General features: G+C 57.2%; 1 protein-coding gene across 5 annotated transcripts in view; it reads right to left on the bottom strand.

Moving 5' to 3' along the window:
- Positions 1-14,361, bottom strand: part of PLEKHA6 (pleckstrin homology domain containing A6) — a 143,994-nt gene continuing 129,633 nt past the window's right edge. For all 5 annotated transcript variants that reach the window (XM_062211653.1, XM_062211652.1, XM_062211651.1 and 2 more), the window contains 5 exons: positions 9,652-9,819; positions 9,443-9,576; positions 8,828-8,973; positions 3,859-3,982; positions 1-3,285 (listed from right to left, as the gene is read on the bottom strand). In XM_062211653.1, the coding sequence (XP_062067637.1) occupies positions 3,867-3,982; positions 8,828-8,973; positions 9,443-9,576; positions 9,652-9,819 (564 nt within the window). In that variant the 3' untranslated portion in view covers positions 1-3,285; positions 3,859-3,866. The remainder of the gene's footprint in view (positions 3,286-3,858; positions 3,983-8,827; positions 8,974-9,442; positions 9,577-9,651; positions 9,820-14,361) is intronic.

Here is a 14,361-nt window from a genome sequence, read left to right on the forward strand (position 1 = left end):
TTCCCGTCTCGCGTTTTTACAAACTTGCAAGATACAAATGCAGGACTCACTGGGATCCTCCGGTGTCTCAGTCCACAAGGGATGCTACTGAGAGGCGGTGGGGAATGTCACCTACTCGTCCTCTCGGGGGACAGGGTGGCCAGCAGAGCGACGTCGAGGGGTGCTGCGGCTGTCCTGTCCCCTCTGTTCCTCTCCCCGTGACGTCTTCTAAGGTCACTTTCATACTAAATAAAGACACTGAGATCATACAGTTCCTTGCATGTTTTATTGTCTAACACTAGCAAGTCGATTTGGCCCCCGTATGTGCATAAATAGAGATATGTATATATATATATTAATATTTTCCGTAGTGTTCAGAGCTGCCAGGTGGAAGGTGGATAAAGGGAAAGGAATGGACTCCATTTCGCTGTGCTCAGCCCTGCCGCTCACAAAGGCAGGAGACCACGCGCATGGCTGGCGACCTCATAAAATCTTTAAAGTGACAGTAGCAGGGTTTGAGGGCAGCCTCTTGGTGGGTGATCAGGGAGGTATGTGCTAACTGGAGAAGCCCTGTGTGAGTCACTGGGGCTCCCCGCCGGAGGGGGGATCCTCAGCGCTGGGCCTCCGCCTTGGTTATGTCCACACCTAGCAGCCTGTACCCTAGGCTGGGAGCAGGGCGCCAGGGAGCGCCCAGGTTGTGAGGTCAGCCCCAGACCCTGGATTTCAGATCTGGACAGAGACGGCCCTCCTGCCCCGAATCCTTGCAAGGCAGCAGCCCCCTCACCCACAGCGGAGCAGCAGTCTGGAAGGCAGCTTAGCCTGCCCCAGAAGAGTCCTGGGGGCTCCCTGGGCGAGGCCGAGGTGCTACATCGTGCACGGGACCCTCCTCAGCCACCGTCTACACACCAGACTGAGGTGCCAGCCCCACAACAACAGCGCAGAGGGAGACCAGACAGGGAGGGATGAGGTGGAAGAGAAGGCGTGCGGCTCAGGAGCGCCACGGGTCTGTGCCACAGGCCCTGGGACAGCGCAGCGGGTCCCAAGCCGCTTCCCTGGACCTTTGCACCACTGTGGGCCCAGCGGGAGCAGGCAGGCATCCTGGCTGCCCTTCCTGGCAGGGTGGGGAAGGAGGCCCCGTGCAGGGGCCATGGGGGTGTGGCTGCCCTTTTGCATCTGACTGTAAACAACTGCTTCAGGAGGGATCCCCCCCACTCCCAGTGCGACCCCCTCCCCAGGGTCATCACCTCCTTACATTTGCAAAGGAGAGGCCTGGCTCCCGCACAGAGCTTCAGCCGGGGTGGGGGTGGGGGGCAGCCCTTTGCTGACGACAGAAAGGCACAGGGCAGGGACCCCGCGGCGGCCGCCCCACCCCCACCCCCGTCTCTTCACACCTCTGCCCAGCCCATCCAGACATTGCACATTTTGAAAATAGATTTGCTTTTCTAACAGAAGCATAAAATAGATCTGTCTTAAAATAAGTCTTTCCTCTCCCCTTCTTTGGATCAAAACAGCAAGGGGGAAGCGACGACGACATGCCAGGAACCGCACAGGAGTGACGATGGGTGGGGCCGAAGGCAAGGATCAGACATCCAAACGAACGCCTCTCTAACATTACACAGACACCTGTGATGTGTAGAATCTCCACAAAACATATATTAAGGCATGTGAAGCAACATAAAGAGCCAGCTTTATGGAATAAGAGGTGGCGGAGACGAAGACAGGATTTCTTGGTATATTACACGTGTATTTCTAAAAATGTCACTTAAAAAAAAGGAGACGGAGGAAGGGGGAGGCATGGAAGGCCCTGAAAACTTCAGTTTCTTGCGGCAGGAGGAGGGTGCGGGGAGACGGGACCCGAGGCCGGCCCCTCCCCTGCCATCTGTAGGGCAGAGGCTGCAGCCTCAGAGCCGCCTGGACAGCCTGGGAGCGGTGAAGGTCGAAGGTCAGGGGAGCCTTTCACTCAGCACCCCAACAGTGCCTGGAGCCCCATGGTGCTCTCTCACTATTGGCTGAGCCACCTGTCACCTCGCCGTGCTGTGAGCCAGTAACCGTCCAGCCGTGATGGAGGGCGGGTGAGGAGCTAGCAGGAGATAAAGCGGCTGTTCCCGGAGCCACTGGAGGTCAGGCTGAAGCTTGTGGGCAGCAGCTCTGGCCAAGGAGCCCAGCGTCTTCCTCCCTGGCTGCGTGCATCTCAAGGGGCCGAGGAGACAGGGCCTGCTTCTGGCTGGACGTGGACCAACAGGGAGCCTGGCCTCGCTCCCCTCCTCTTCCCTCCATGAACACACTCCAGGGCGCACGGGACACAGGCTGGTTAGGGGGGACCCCATGGCCGACTGCACCCTACATAGCACAGCTCCCTTTCTCTCCCCCTGGCCCAGCTGGGGACGCGAATACCAGGCTCAGACCCAGACAGCGCCAGCCGCAGGCTGTGGCTCTGCCTCCCCCTCCCCAAGCTGGGGCCCCACTGATGCTGGGGCCAAGGTGGCAGGAGTGGGGGTGACCATCCAACCCTGTACTTGGAATAAGCCCAGGCTCCACCCTGGGAAACCAATCCCATCATCATCGTCGCCACGTCCCTCCATCCCTCATCACTTGCAAATGTCTCCGGCTCTGTCCCCACCCCTTACTCTCCAAGGTCCTGCCCTTGTCCCTGCTACTCCCACTCTCAGACACTGCCCGACCTGCTGTCCCCCGTCCTCAGCCAGCACTGTCCCCTCTGGGGCTGGGAGCCTGTCCTCCTCTTATCTGGTCTTTGGCTCAGGCAGGCTGCTTAGTCTCCGCTAGACCCCCGGGGAGCTCCCCCCAAGCTGGGATGCATTGAAGCCCTGGGGCGGCTGGGGTGCAGGCTGGGGCCAGCGCTGTCCCCAGCATCAGGCCCTGCTCCGAGAGGCACAGCACTGACCTCCTCTCCCCTCTCACCCTGACCCAAGGCAGCCAAGGGCAGGTGGCTCCCAGGGAGTGTTCCAGTAGGGCCAGCGCAGCCCCAGCCAGAGCCAGGCTGAGGCTCCTGGTGACCTGGGCGTCACAGAGCATGGCGCTCCCACTCCGCCATCTCAGGCCTGGCCCAGGACCACGGCATGAGCAGCAGCGAGGGCGTCAGCGTCGTGTGCCGTGGGTGTGTGGACACCAGGCGTCCATGTTCTTCCTGGCAGCGTTCCTGGCCCCAGCCTGGCTCCCCGGGGAAGCCCCACGGGAGCGCAGGGGCGTGGGGCCAGGGTGGGGAGCCGGCACCTCCAGCGGGCAGAGGACAGCCTCAGCACGTGGCTCTGTGGAGTTTCGCAGCATTGGCCTCAGCCAGGGCTTGCACTGGGGAAGGAGAAGCGGGTTGAGAGAGCTGTGTGCAGCGGCCGCGCCACCCGCCGCCCTCCTGGGGTCAGAGAAGCCTCACCCTGCAGGACCAGGCAGGGGGCCCCACCCACGCCCTCCACCCAGAGAGGGGGCGAGGGCTAGAGGTCAGTGTCCCTCTCCTTCCTGACCCTCAGTCCCCGGGGCGGGGGCGTCCACAGCCTGGGGCGCAGGCTCTCCGGTATTACTGGGCTCCAGGGCGAGATCAGAGAGTAGAGAGACACCTCCTGGGAGCTTTTGGGGGTCCTGCTGGGGTGTTGCGTGTGTCCGAGCAGATGGAAAGCGGCTTCCCCGCCAGCAGACAGGCGAGATGGCAGCTCTATTCCCCGTCTGCTTTGGGACCAGCAAAGCCCACGGGCATCGCGACATCCAAGAAGCAGCCCCGCCGGCTGGCCTTGAGCTCAAGCACGGATGGACACGGATGCACGGAGGGAGGGGAAAGCGCACACAGGCACTGGGGGTGTGGAGAAGCTGGAATGGGCATGAGACAAGGGACCCAGTGCCAGGGTGGATGAAACACAGAAAAGTGCTTACGTCAGAGCTCAGAGCCGCATGGCTTGGCTGCTGTCGGCGCCCCGTGGGGATTCAGACGACAGGGGGTTGGCTGGCGGAGCCGGGGAAGCAGGGGAGGTGGGAGGGCTTGGGGTGGCACACTGCACTGGAAACAGAAATGAACAGGCATGTGAATGGGGCCGGGACAGGAGGGCGGGCACCCAGAGCAAGCGAGGCCCCCTCCTCCAGGCGGGCAGCGAGGCGGGGAGGCAAGCAGAGAGGGGAGCCGGCTTGGGGCTTGCTCCAGCGGGGGCAAAGCTGTCCTCACCCTGAGGCGGGCAGGCGGGTGCCATGGAGGAGGGCAAGGGCCCAGGGGAGCCCTGGCCAGAGCCAGGCTCCTCTGAGAGGCAGTGTAATGGTGGGTGAGGCCGGGGCCTCTCTGGGCCCAAGACCCCCTTCCTTCCCACACAATGGGAGAGACACATAGCTCTCGGTATTGTGCGGACATGGTGGGGAGGGGCACTCCGTATACAGTGCTGGCCTAAAGCATAATGATCAATAGCGCAGTAAAATCACACTAGTCCGAATCACCAGTCCCCCACACGATAGCAGGTGGACATGCGTGAGCCCGCGCCTGAGTCAATTCCATGAACACGGGGGCTTGGGTTCTGTTCACTGTCCTGGGCTCCCCGCAGGCACCTGAGACCCCTCTCCCTCCATCAGCAGAGGAGACGGCAGCCTCTCCTGCACAGAGCCTGACAAGCCTTGGCACGGTGACACTTGGGTTAATGAGATTTTACTCTATTATCATTATCGGCCCATGCTGACGACAGCAGAGTGGAAGGACATGAGAAGGGGACAAACTTGTCACTGTCCCCAGCCCTCGGGCATCCTCTACGTAGCCGAGAGGCAGGAGGAGGGCAGGGAGGGTGTGCTCACCCTGGCTCTGAGAAGAACCGGACCTTAGCCAGGTCACACTGCCATTCCACTGAGAAGGACTTTGGCATTGAACTTCCCAGTCCCTTGCTGCTCATCCTGCCCTGGACCTCATCACTTTCCTTGCCTTCCGTGCAAGAGAAAGGACCGGTGTGGCTGTTGTCACCCTCTTGGACCTGAGGCCACTCGTGCACATGACCCACGTGGGTCTTGCACAGACGTGGGGCTGGTTCTGCACACATGTCAGGCAGTCTGCGTGTGGGACCAGCACACACTGCACACAACTCAGATGTGGGTGTGTTGGGGATCTTCCAGCCTGCACCCTTCCACATAACCCAACACGCTCGTACGTGCACGTACAGATTCATCCACAGACCCTTTCAAAACACACATCCGTGTGCAAACCACATCGCTGACCCGGTGGTCGGTTATCTGGCCACCTCAACTTCTAAGACAGTTCAAAAATCGACAGCTGTCGTGGTGCAGTGAGTTAAGCTGCCATGTGCAATGCCAGCATCCGATGTCAGAGTGCTGGCTCGAGTCCTGGCTGACCCCATCTCCTGCTAATGCACCTGGGAAGGCAGCAGAAGGTGGCTCAAGGACACAGACCACCCACATGGGAGACCAGGAGGGAGCTCCTGGCTCCTGGCTTCAGCCTGGCCCAGCTCGGGCTGTTGCAGCCATCTGGGGAGTGAACCAGTGGATGGAAGATCTGTCTGTCTGTCTCTCTTTCTCTGTCACTCTACCTTTCAAATAAACACATCTTTTTAAAAATAAGTCAAGAGTCAAGCAAGGACCAGCTCAGCAACACTATAGCAGGTGTCACAACACGCCTGTGATGAGGCTCTTCTGGTTTATCCACCCACTGGTGGCCACAGCCGGCTCCCCCAGGAGAAGACCTGCTGGGCGCCTGGCCCAAGGGAGACTGGAAACCGCACAACTGAGGACCGGTGAGGCTGAGGCCCTGAACAAGAGGCCCGCCCTGAAAAGCGAGGCCTTTTTGTAAAAGGTAGGCCTAACAACCCTGAAAGTGGACATCTGGGGGACATTCAGCATAGTTACAACTACATCTGTACCAGCTGAAGCCACGAAGGGCATCTCTCTAACAGGAGGCAGCAAAAGAAAGACATTAAAAGGGACACTAAGCGGGGGAGGAAAACACTATGTAGACATAACCTCATTAAGGCGGCAGAGAAATGCTAAATATTAGGAAGATGTCTTTGAAATAGTCAAAATTCATACATGCCACAGGTGTATACTGGAAGATGCGGTATTACCGTGAGTGGTTATAAGACCCACCAAACACACACACACACACACACAGCCACGAGCCTGCATGCTCTCTCATCCTGCACACACAAGTTCTTGCTTGCAAATACTGTAGAGTCTGGCATTGTGGTGCGGCAGGTGAAGCCACAGCCTGTGACGCCAGCATCCCATACGGGCGTTGGTTTGAGTCCCGGCTGCTCCACTTCCAGTCCATCTTCCTGCTAATGTGCCTGGCAAAGCAGAGGAAGATGGCCCATGTGCTGGGGCCCCTGCACCCATGTGGGGAGACCCGGATGGAGTTCCAGCCTTCTGGCTTTAGCTTGGCCCAGTCCTGGCTGTTGCGGCCATTTGGGGAATGAACCAGTGGATGGAGGATCTCTCTCTGTGTCCCTCCCTCTGTAACTCTGCCTTTCAAATCAATCAATCAATCTTAAAAAAAAAAAAAAAAACCACCTAATATTGCAAGATAGATACATACACACAAAATATGATCAATACACAAATATGCCTCTGATTCCCTGTAAGACAGAAAAACACTCACATGAATACGTGCCCTCACAAACACCATCTCCATCCATCTCCCATCTGTGGCCCCACACACGTGTGCTCCTCTGCACGCCAACAGCTCACCAGGGACCACCTGGATTCATAAGTGCTGAGTCTCTACATAACACCAGGGGCATTTGCACACACACACATACACACACACTCCAACACCTGCACTCAAACCTTCCCTCCTCTGCACACTTGAACACACACAAACCATGCATTTCTACAAACACTACCAGATAAGGTGCTGCTCCTCACACCCATGCCCCACGTACAAACTCCAGCACCACATCTGCCCACAGGGAACACACCTGGCTCAGGTGGATTTACACACAAGAACGTGTTCCTCACTGATGACCACGTCTGTGCCCCACACCCGCACCCAGGTTCCTCACTCTATGTCCTCCTGGTGACCCGTGCCCAGTGTTCCCCCGCACATGGCGTCCCGGGCATGAACTCATGCTTGCACAGCACATGTCTGGAAACAGCCCTTGCTTCGGGGGATCTGGGCCACGGTCCAGGGGCAGTGGAGACACCGGGTGGAGTGTGAGGTCTGGCCACAGCCATTTTTTAAATAGCTGGGGTTTTGGCAGAAGCAAAGTGGCTGCTTTCGGCACCCAGACCCTGAAATGTAAGCCATGTGTATGGAGGGCAATGTGATTTGGTTGGGTTTCCTAGAGCCTTGGGCTGGGGACCCACGGCGGTGGGGAGAGCCAGAGGCTGGGCGGGGGCAGCGGCAGAGCACAGTTTTCAAAACAGCACTGCAGGCTCCACCCCTTCTGCCCAGAGCAGGTGGAATTTGATCTTTGGAAGCTCAAGTTCAATTTGCAGCTGCACTGTGGGGAGTCTGACAGAGGCCTCCCTCCTCGCAGGCAGACTGATTCTGTGGTCTCTGGGCTGCAGGATGGGAGTCTCTGAAGCCATCGCTTATCTCCCCCTCCACTCCAGTCCGACTGCTGCCTTTCTCTGAAATGCCCACAGGGGCTCTCTGCTGCCTGTTCTACTGGGGACTACACCCCGGCTGCCAGCTGGGTTCCCCTGAGGGCTGGCATCAATGCCCCTTGTTGTAGCCTGAAACTCTCTGGTTTCAGCAAACATCCTCATTTGCAGTAACTAGGAAAATGACAAATGGGACCTGTTTCTCTTTCAGCTACTGCTGTTTCAGCTTTTGCGACCACTGCTAACTAAGGTCGCTCCCGCTGCAGCCGGCTCACACGTGCTGAGACTTAACCAGGCGCCAGGCACCGTGCCGGGTGTAACCATCACTGGCCGCCCTCCTGACCGGAAGTGAGGCAGGTGAAGGGATGTGAGTTTTACGGATGAGGGCAGGGAGCCTCCGAGCACCAGAGTCTGAACCTCCCTGATCGCCCACAAGACACTGTCCCTTCCACGTCCACTGTCCCTTCCCAGCCACGGCTCTCACTTGCTGGTGGCGACTCTGCCCTGGGCTACTCTGTGGCCTGGATGCCTGGCCTCTCTGCCCAACTCATCTCCAACCACGGCTCCCCTCTGGGTCACTCTCAGCTGTGGCCCCCAGAGTCCCTCCTCTCCCTCTCCCTCCTGGCCCCTCTGGGTGTGGCAGTGTCCCAGGCTCCACAACCTCACCAGTCTTCCCTGCCCTCTGGCCTCCCATGTACACAGCAGCTCTCCCATGCCTCAGAGCCACGTGGGTCATCTCTGCCACCATGGTGCATCTCTGGCTGTGCAGATGATGCTCCCCTACACGCCAACCCTGCCAGTGGCCACTTGGGACCTCGGCACGCGCCTGGCGTCGGGGCCTCACACGCAGCTGCTCTTAGTAGAAAGTGGCTTTGGTAGCCAGCACGGCCACTGCCTCCTTCCCAGCTCCCTGGCTGCAGGCACCACCTTCCCTATTGTTGAGCTTTGCACGTGGCAAGAACGGGAAGTGAGAGATGCCCCGATCCCTGGCTCTCTCTGGTGCTTGCTTGTATCGTGCCCAACCAAGCAGAGCTGTGGCCTGTTCTCTGTCCCTGGACCTGCCCTGGCCAGGCAGAGTGGCTCCCTGGGTTGCCGGCGTGGCCTCTGGCTGTGAGGATCCCGGATGTCAGCAACGCTGCCTCCTCTGTGCCCCTCGGAGCCTCGCACAGCACCTGGCGCTCCGCACTTGTGCACCCTTGCCTGGAGGACCGGCCCTCTGGCCCTGCCTCTGGCCCTGCCCCCGGGCACAGCGCCGTGCTTCCTCCCCTACACCTGGTCAGCTGGTCTCCCTGGCAGAGCGAGGCCCAGCCCCTCTCACCAGACAGCATGCGGCCCCTGCGGGAGGCCTCGGTCGCCAGGGCACAGGAGATTTCAATCCGCTTCTCCTGCTCCTGCAGCTGGCTCTCTGAGTCCTGGGGCACGTCCAGAGAGTCCCCCTCGCCGGTGGGCACCACGTTCTGCATACTGAAGAGGCACAGACACACAGACATGGAGGGGGCAGCATGGTCCAGCTGGCTGGGGGGCACCTGTGCACTGAGGTTGGTGGGGAGGGCCAGGGCCTGTGAGCGGGCAGTCTCTGGTGCCCGGCAAGGCTGTCCCTAGGAGGGAGGAGACCCTGGCGACACACGGTTGGGATCCCTACCCTCAGCGTTTTCCAACGAATTAAGAGGTTCTAGCGAACACGTAGGGCGGCCTTAAGGGTACGAGAAGCCAGCGGCGGGCAACCCCTCGGCTTGGTCTGGATGACTCTACGGCCCGAGCCCGCGGGTCCTTCTGGTTCCTGGCAGCTGCGGCAGCCCCGTGCTTGCAGGGAGCTGGGGCCCAGTCTGCGGCCCCAAGCCGCTGCAGAGGCCAGCACCCCCGCCACCTCACGGGCCCGGGTGTCCCAGGGGCCGGGGAGGGCGGAGGGAGGGAGGCTCGCCAGCGCCGTTACCTGGACTTGGCGATGAGCGTCTTGATCCGTTCCACCTTCTTCTGCTTCTCTTTCAGCTCCTCGGGGCTCAGGGGGGCGTCGGGCTCCAGGTCGATGTACCGCTCGGGGATGAGGACTTTGTCTGGGGTGGAGAGCTGTGGAGGGGCGGGGTCAGCGCCCGCACCGCCCCAGGGCCTGCCCGCCGCGGCCCGCTCCCGGGCCCTGCCCACCTCCTTGGTGATGTCCACGTCGTAGTGCTGCGGCTCCAGCTCCATTTTGCGCAGCCGGGCGATCTCCTCCCGCGGCGTCTCGTACGCCTGCCCACCGGGCTCCTCTGCACGCAGGGCCGCCTCCAGGTTGGAGATGTCCACCTCGTGGATGCTGCGATGACGGCGCACCTGGGAGATGGAGTCGTCACGGCCGCGGACACGGCACTGCCACCCGTGCCTCCGTGCGGTTCTAACCACAGCCACGTGCTCGCTCCCCCTGCCTGGGCCGTCTGGTCTGGCCGCCACCCCACGGCTTCCACTGCCTCCCGGGGCAGAGCCCTCTGTCTCCCGATCCCCTTCCCCCAATCTGATCAGCTGCAAGACCTCAGGGGTACACCTCATCAATGTCACGCCGACCCTGCCACACTCTGTCTTCACATTGGAGCCGGCCTTTGGGCAGCCGAGTCTGTGTCCTGCATCGGTTTCTAAATATTTCTGATTATACAAGTTCTAATCCACCAAGAACGTAACCTCTTTGAGGGCGGCACTTAGGCATCCTCATGTTTCAGTATTTCTAAAACTTAGGGGAAGGACATTCAGGAGGTGCCCTGGGTTACCCCCAGCTCTGCGCTCCACAGCTGTGCGCCCGGGAACCCTTCATTTCTTTGGGCTTGCGTCCCTGCCTGTAGCCTAGGGATAATCATTCCGAACTCGCTGGGATGAAAGGATTAAATGACGTCATGGGAAAGGGACTTGGGAGCTGCAGCGCACAGTGGGTGCTCGCCACTGCCCTCAGCCAGCACGCCCGGCCTAGCGCCAAACTCCAAGCACGGGCAGGCTGCTGCCGAAACACGAGGGCACCTCAAGGAGTACGTGGCAATGGAATTAAAAGGGTGAATTTATCGTGGTGCAAAAAAAACTTCTGAGGGGCTGGCGTATGGCACAGCGGGTTAAGGAGCAGCCTGCAGGGCCAGCATCCCATACGAGTGTTGGTTCAAGTCCCAGCTGCCCCATTGCTAATCCAGCTGCCTACTGGTGCACCTGGGAGAGCAGTGGAAGGTGGCCCAAGTGCTTTGGCCCCTGCACACCCACGGGAGATCCATACGGAGTTCCAGGCTCCTGGCTTTGGCCTGGCCCAGCCCTGGCCGTTGTAGCCATTTGGAGAATGAACCAGCAGATAGAAGATCTCTGGCTTTGTCTCTTTGTCTCTCCCTCTCTCTTTGTAACTCTGCCTTTCAAATAAAATAAAATAAAATAAAATAAATCATTAAAAAAATTTTGAGATCCATGTGTAGTCTTTTCATAATACATTTCCCCATATATTATGAAAAACCTTTTTGCACCAAAATAAACTCTTATTTTAAAACTCCGTTTTCCCACACACAAAGTCCTGTTGTATCTAGGAAATGTCTTCCAGAAGTTCACGAAAATGCATATGATGAAAAAACTATGCATGGATTTCATTTTTTTTTTTTTTGCACCAAAATAAACTCACATCAGCTTCCTACAAAGTGTCTGAACAGGATGTAGTTTGAGGCACTGAGAAAGACAGGGCATCAGCTGAACAAGGCCCCTTCCACAGCAACACACATTCTGAGAAAACCGAAGCAAGCCCATGCCTCAGATCTGTGGGGAAGCTTGGATGGGAGAAGGGGGAACTCCTGGTGCTTTACAAAAAGTGTATGGGGACAACACCACAAAGAGAGCCGCAACTGGGGCCAGCGCTGTGGCACAACAGGTGAAGCTGCCGATTGCCGTGCCAGCATCCAATACGGGTACCCGTACGAGTCCTGGCTGCTCCACTTCTGATCCAGCTCCCTGCTAATGAGCCTGGGAAAGCAGCAGAAGATGGCCCGAGCTCCTGGGCCCCTGCACCCATGTGGGAGACCAAGAAGAAGTTCCTGGCTCCTGGTTTCAGCCTGGCCCAGCTCTGACCGTTGCAGCCATTTGGGGGTCAACCAGTGGATGGAAGACTTCTCCCTCTCTCTGTCTCTCCTCCTCTCTCTGTAGTCCTGACTCTCAAATAAATAAATTAATAATAAGGATTTATTTATACATTTGAAAGTCAGAATTATAGAGAACAGAGGCACAGAGAGAGAGAGAGGTCTTTCATCTGCTGGTTCACTTCCCAGATGGCTGTAATGGCTGGAGCTGGGCCAATCCGAAGCCAGGAGCCAGGATCTTCTTCTGGGTCTCCCACATGGGTGCAGGGGCCCAGGGGCTTGGACTGTCTTCTGCTGTTTTCCCAGGCGCATTAGCAGGGAGCTGGATCGGAAGAGGAGGAGCCAGGACTCAAACCGGCACCCACATGGGATATAGCTGCACGCAGTGGCCTTACCCATTATGCCACAGCACCAACCCCAGTAAATACATTCTTAAAAAAAAAAAAAAAGAGAAATCACAATTTGCAAACAGATAACTCATTTTAAGAAGGGAGAAGACACCAGCGCAAATAAAACCTGCAGTGAAGACTGTCCACATTAATTTTCAAGGAAAAAAATTAATCTTGTTCATATCCTAATTTAGGGGGATCAGCAGAAACAATGACCAACACTAGTGACATCTCCGCTGGCTCGGCTCACACAGTTCTGAAATTAAAGTGGAGCAAATTTCTACTTGTTGAGTGCCAAAACAGTCGAATCCGATCAGCTGCAGATGAGAGCAGAGCTTCCAATGGGAATTTTGAACAATTGGGATCAAGATCGTGAAACGTGGGACTGGGATTGTGGTGCAGTAGGTAAACCCACAGCCTGCAATGCTGGCATACCCTACTGGAGTGCTGGCTTGAATCCTGCCTGCTGTGCTTCCAACCCAGCTCCCTGCTACTATGCCTGGAAAAGCAGCAGAAGATGGCCCAAGTGCTTGGCGAACCTGCCCCCCATGTGGGAGACCCAGGTGGGCTCCTGGCTTCTGGCCTTGGCCAGGACCAGCCCCAGCTGCTGCTGCAGTCATTTGCCGAGTGAGCCAGCAGATAGGAGATTGGAAGATCTCTCTCTCTCTCTCTGTCTCGCTCACCCTCTCCTCTTCCCTTCCTCCCTCCCTCCATCACTCTGTCTTTCAAATAAGTAAATAAGTAAATCAATCTTCTTGTAAAAAGAGCCTGAAGCATTTCTTCCAAGAATTGTGTCCGGAGATGACCAGTACCATCCTGACGACAAAGCACAGGGAAGCAGTGGCTACGGAGGGGCGGAAGCCGTGCAGCCAGCACAAAAGCAGGCCGGGCCAGAGCAAAGACTACGGCAGCGCATTTTGCGTGTGACTTTCTGAGAAAACATCTGCTTACTGGGAGAGTGTTTTGAGAAAAACGCCCAGGAAGCTTCACCAGAGAGCACTTCTTCTCCGACAGACCTCCCGCTGGTCCCCTCACCCAGCAGGGCAACGCTGCAGGAGTCCCCCAGGAAACCCTCACGTCCACCCCACAGCCCTGATCCGGTTCCCTCAGACTTCTTTTTGTTTCCCAGTCTTAAAGACTCTTCATAGGGCACACATTTTTCTTCAATTAATACTTTTAGAAAGACTGTATCGACTTGTTTAAATAATTCCCAGGGGCCGGCGCCGCGGCTCACTAGGCTAATCCTCCGCCTTGCGGCGCCGGCACACCAGGTTCTAGTCCTGGTCGGGGCACCAATCCTGTCCCGTTGCCCCTCTTCCAGGCCAGCTCTCTGCTGTGGCCAGGGAGTGCAGTGGAGGATGGCCCAAGTGCTTGGGCCCTGCACCCCATGGGAGACCAGGAGAAGCACCTGGCTCCTGCCATCGGATCAGCGCGATGCGCAGGTCGCAGCGCCAGCCGCGGCGGCCATTGGCAACCAACGGCAAAAGGAAGACCTTTCTCTCTGTCTCTCTCTCTCACTATCCACTCTGCCTGTCAAAAAAAAAAAAAAAATTAAATAATTCCCAGGATGCTCAATTCCTTTGGGATGGACTGAATGGCTGCTATAGCATTTACCAAATGTCTTGAAGTTGGTGGGGCTTCCATTGAGAAATGAAGTTGATGTTTTTTTATCCGTATGTTTTGGTCCCATTTCTCCATGAACGTGTTGAAGTCCACTCATAAGTCATGGCTATTTCTGAGTGCTGGACTCTGTGCTATTCTCTAGTACAGAATTTTATATAATTCATCTCAATGAAAATAATCAGGCCTTTCCTTTTTGTGAGTTTTTCTTTTCTTTTTTAAAGATTTATGTATTTGAAAGGCAGAGTTACAGAGAGAGACAGAGAGAGGTCTTCCATCCACTGGTTCATTCCCCAGATGACCAAATAAGCCAGGGCCACATTGAACCCAGGAGCCAGGAACTCCATCTGGGTCTCCCACGTGGGTGGCAGGGGCTCGGCTATCCCCCGCTGCTTTCCCAGGCTTATTAGGGGTGCTGGATTGGAAGTGGAACAGCCAGGACTCGAACCAGCACCCATATGGGATGCCAGCATTGTAGGTGGTAGCTTAACCTGCTGTGCCACAATGCTGGCCCTAAGCTATACTTTTTTTCAACACAAAATTTTTTAAAGATTTATTTATTTATTTACAAGACAGATTTACAGAGAGAGAGAGAGAAAGAGAGAGAGAGAGCAAGCGAGTGAGCTCTTCCATCTACTGGTTCACTTCCCAGATGGCTGTAACGGCTGAAGCCAGAAGCCGGGAGCTTCATCCAGATCTCCCGGGTGGGTGCAGGGACCCAAGCACTTGGCTCATCTGCTGCTTTCCCCAGGTCACTGGTGGGGAGCTGGATTTCAAGT

Source organism: Lepus europaeus, chromosome 14 (assembly GCF_033115175.1).
Source record: "Lepus europaeus isolate LE1 chromosome 14, mLepTim1.pri, whole genome shotgun sequence".
Taxonomy (NCBI): Eukaryota; Metazoa; Chordata; class Mammalia; order Lagomorpha; family Leporidae; genus Lepus; species Lepus europaeus.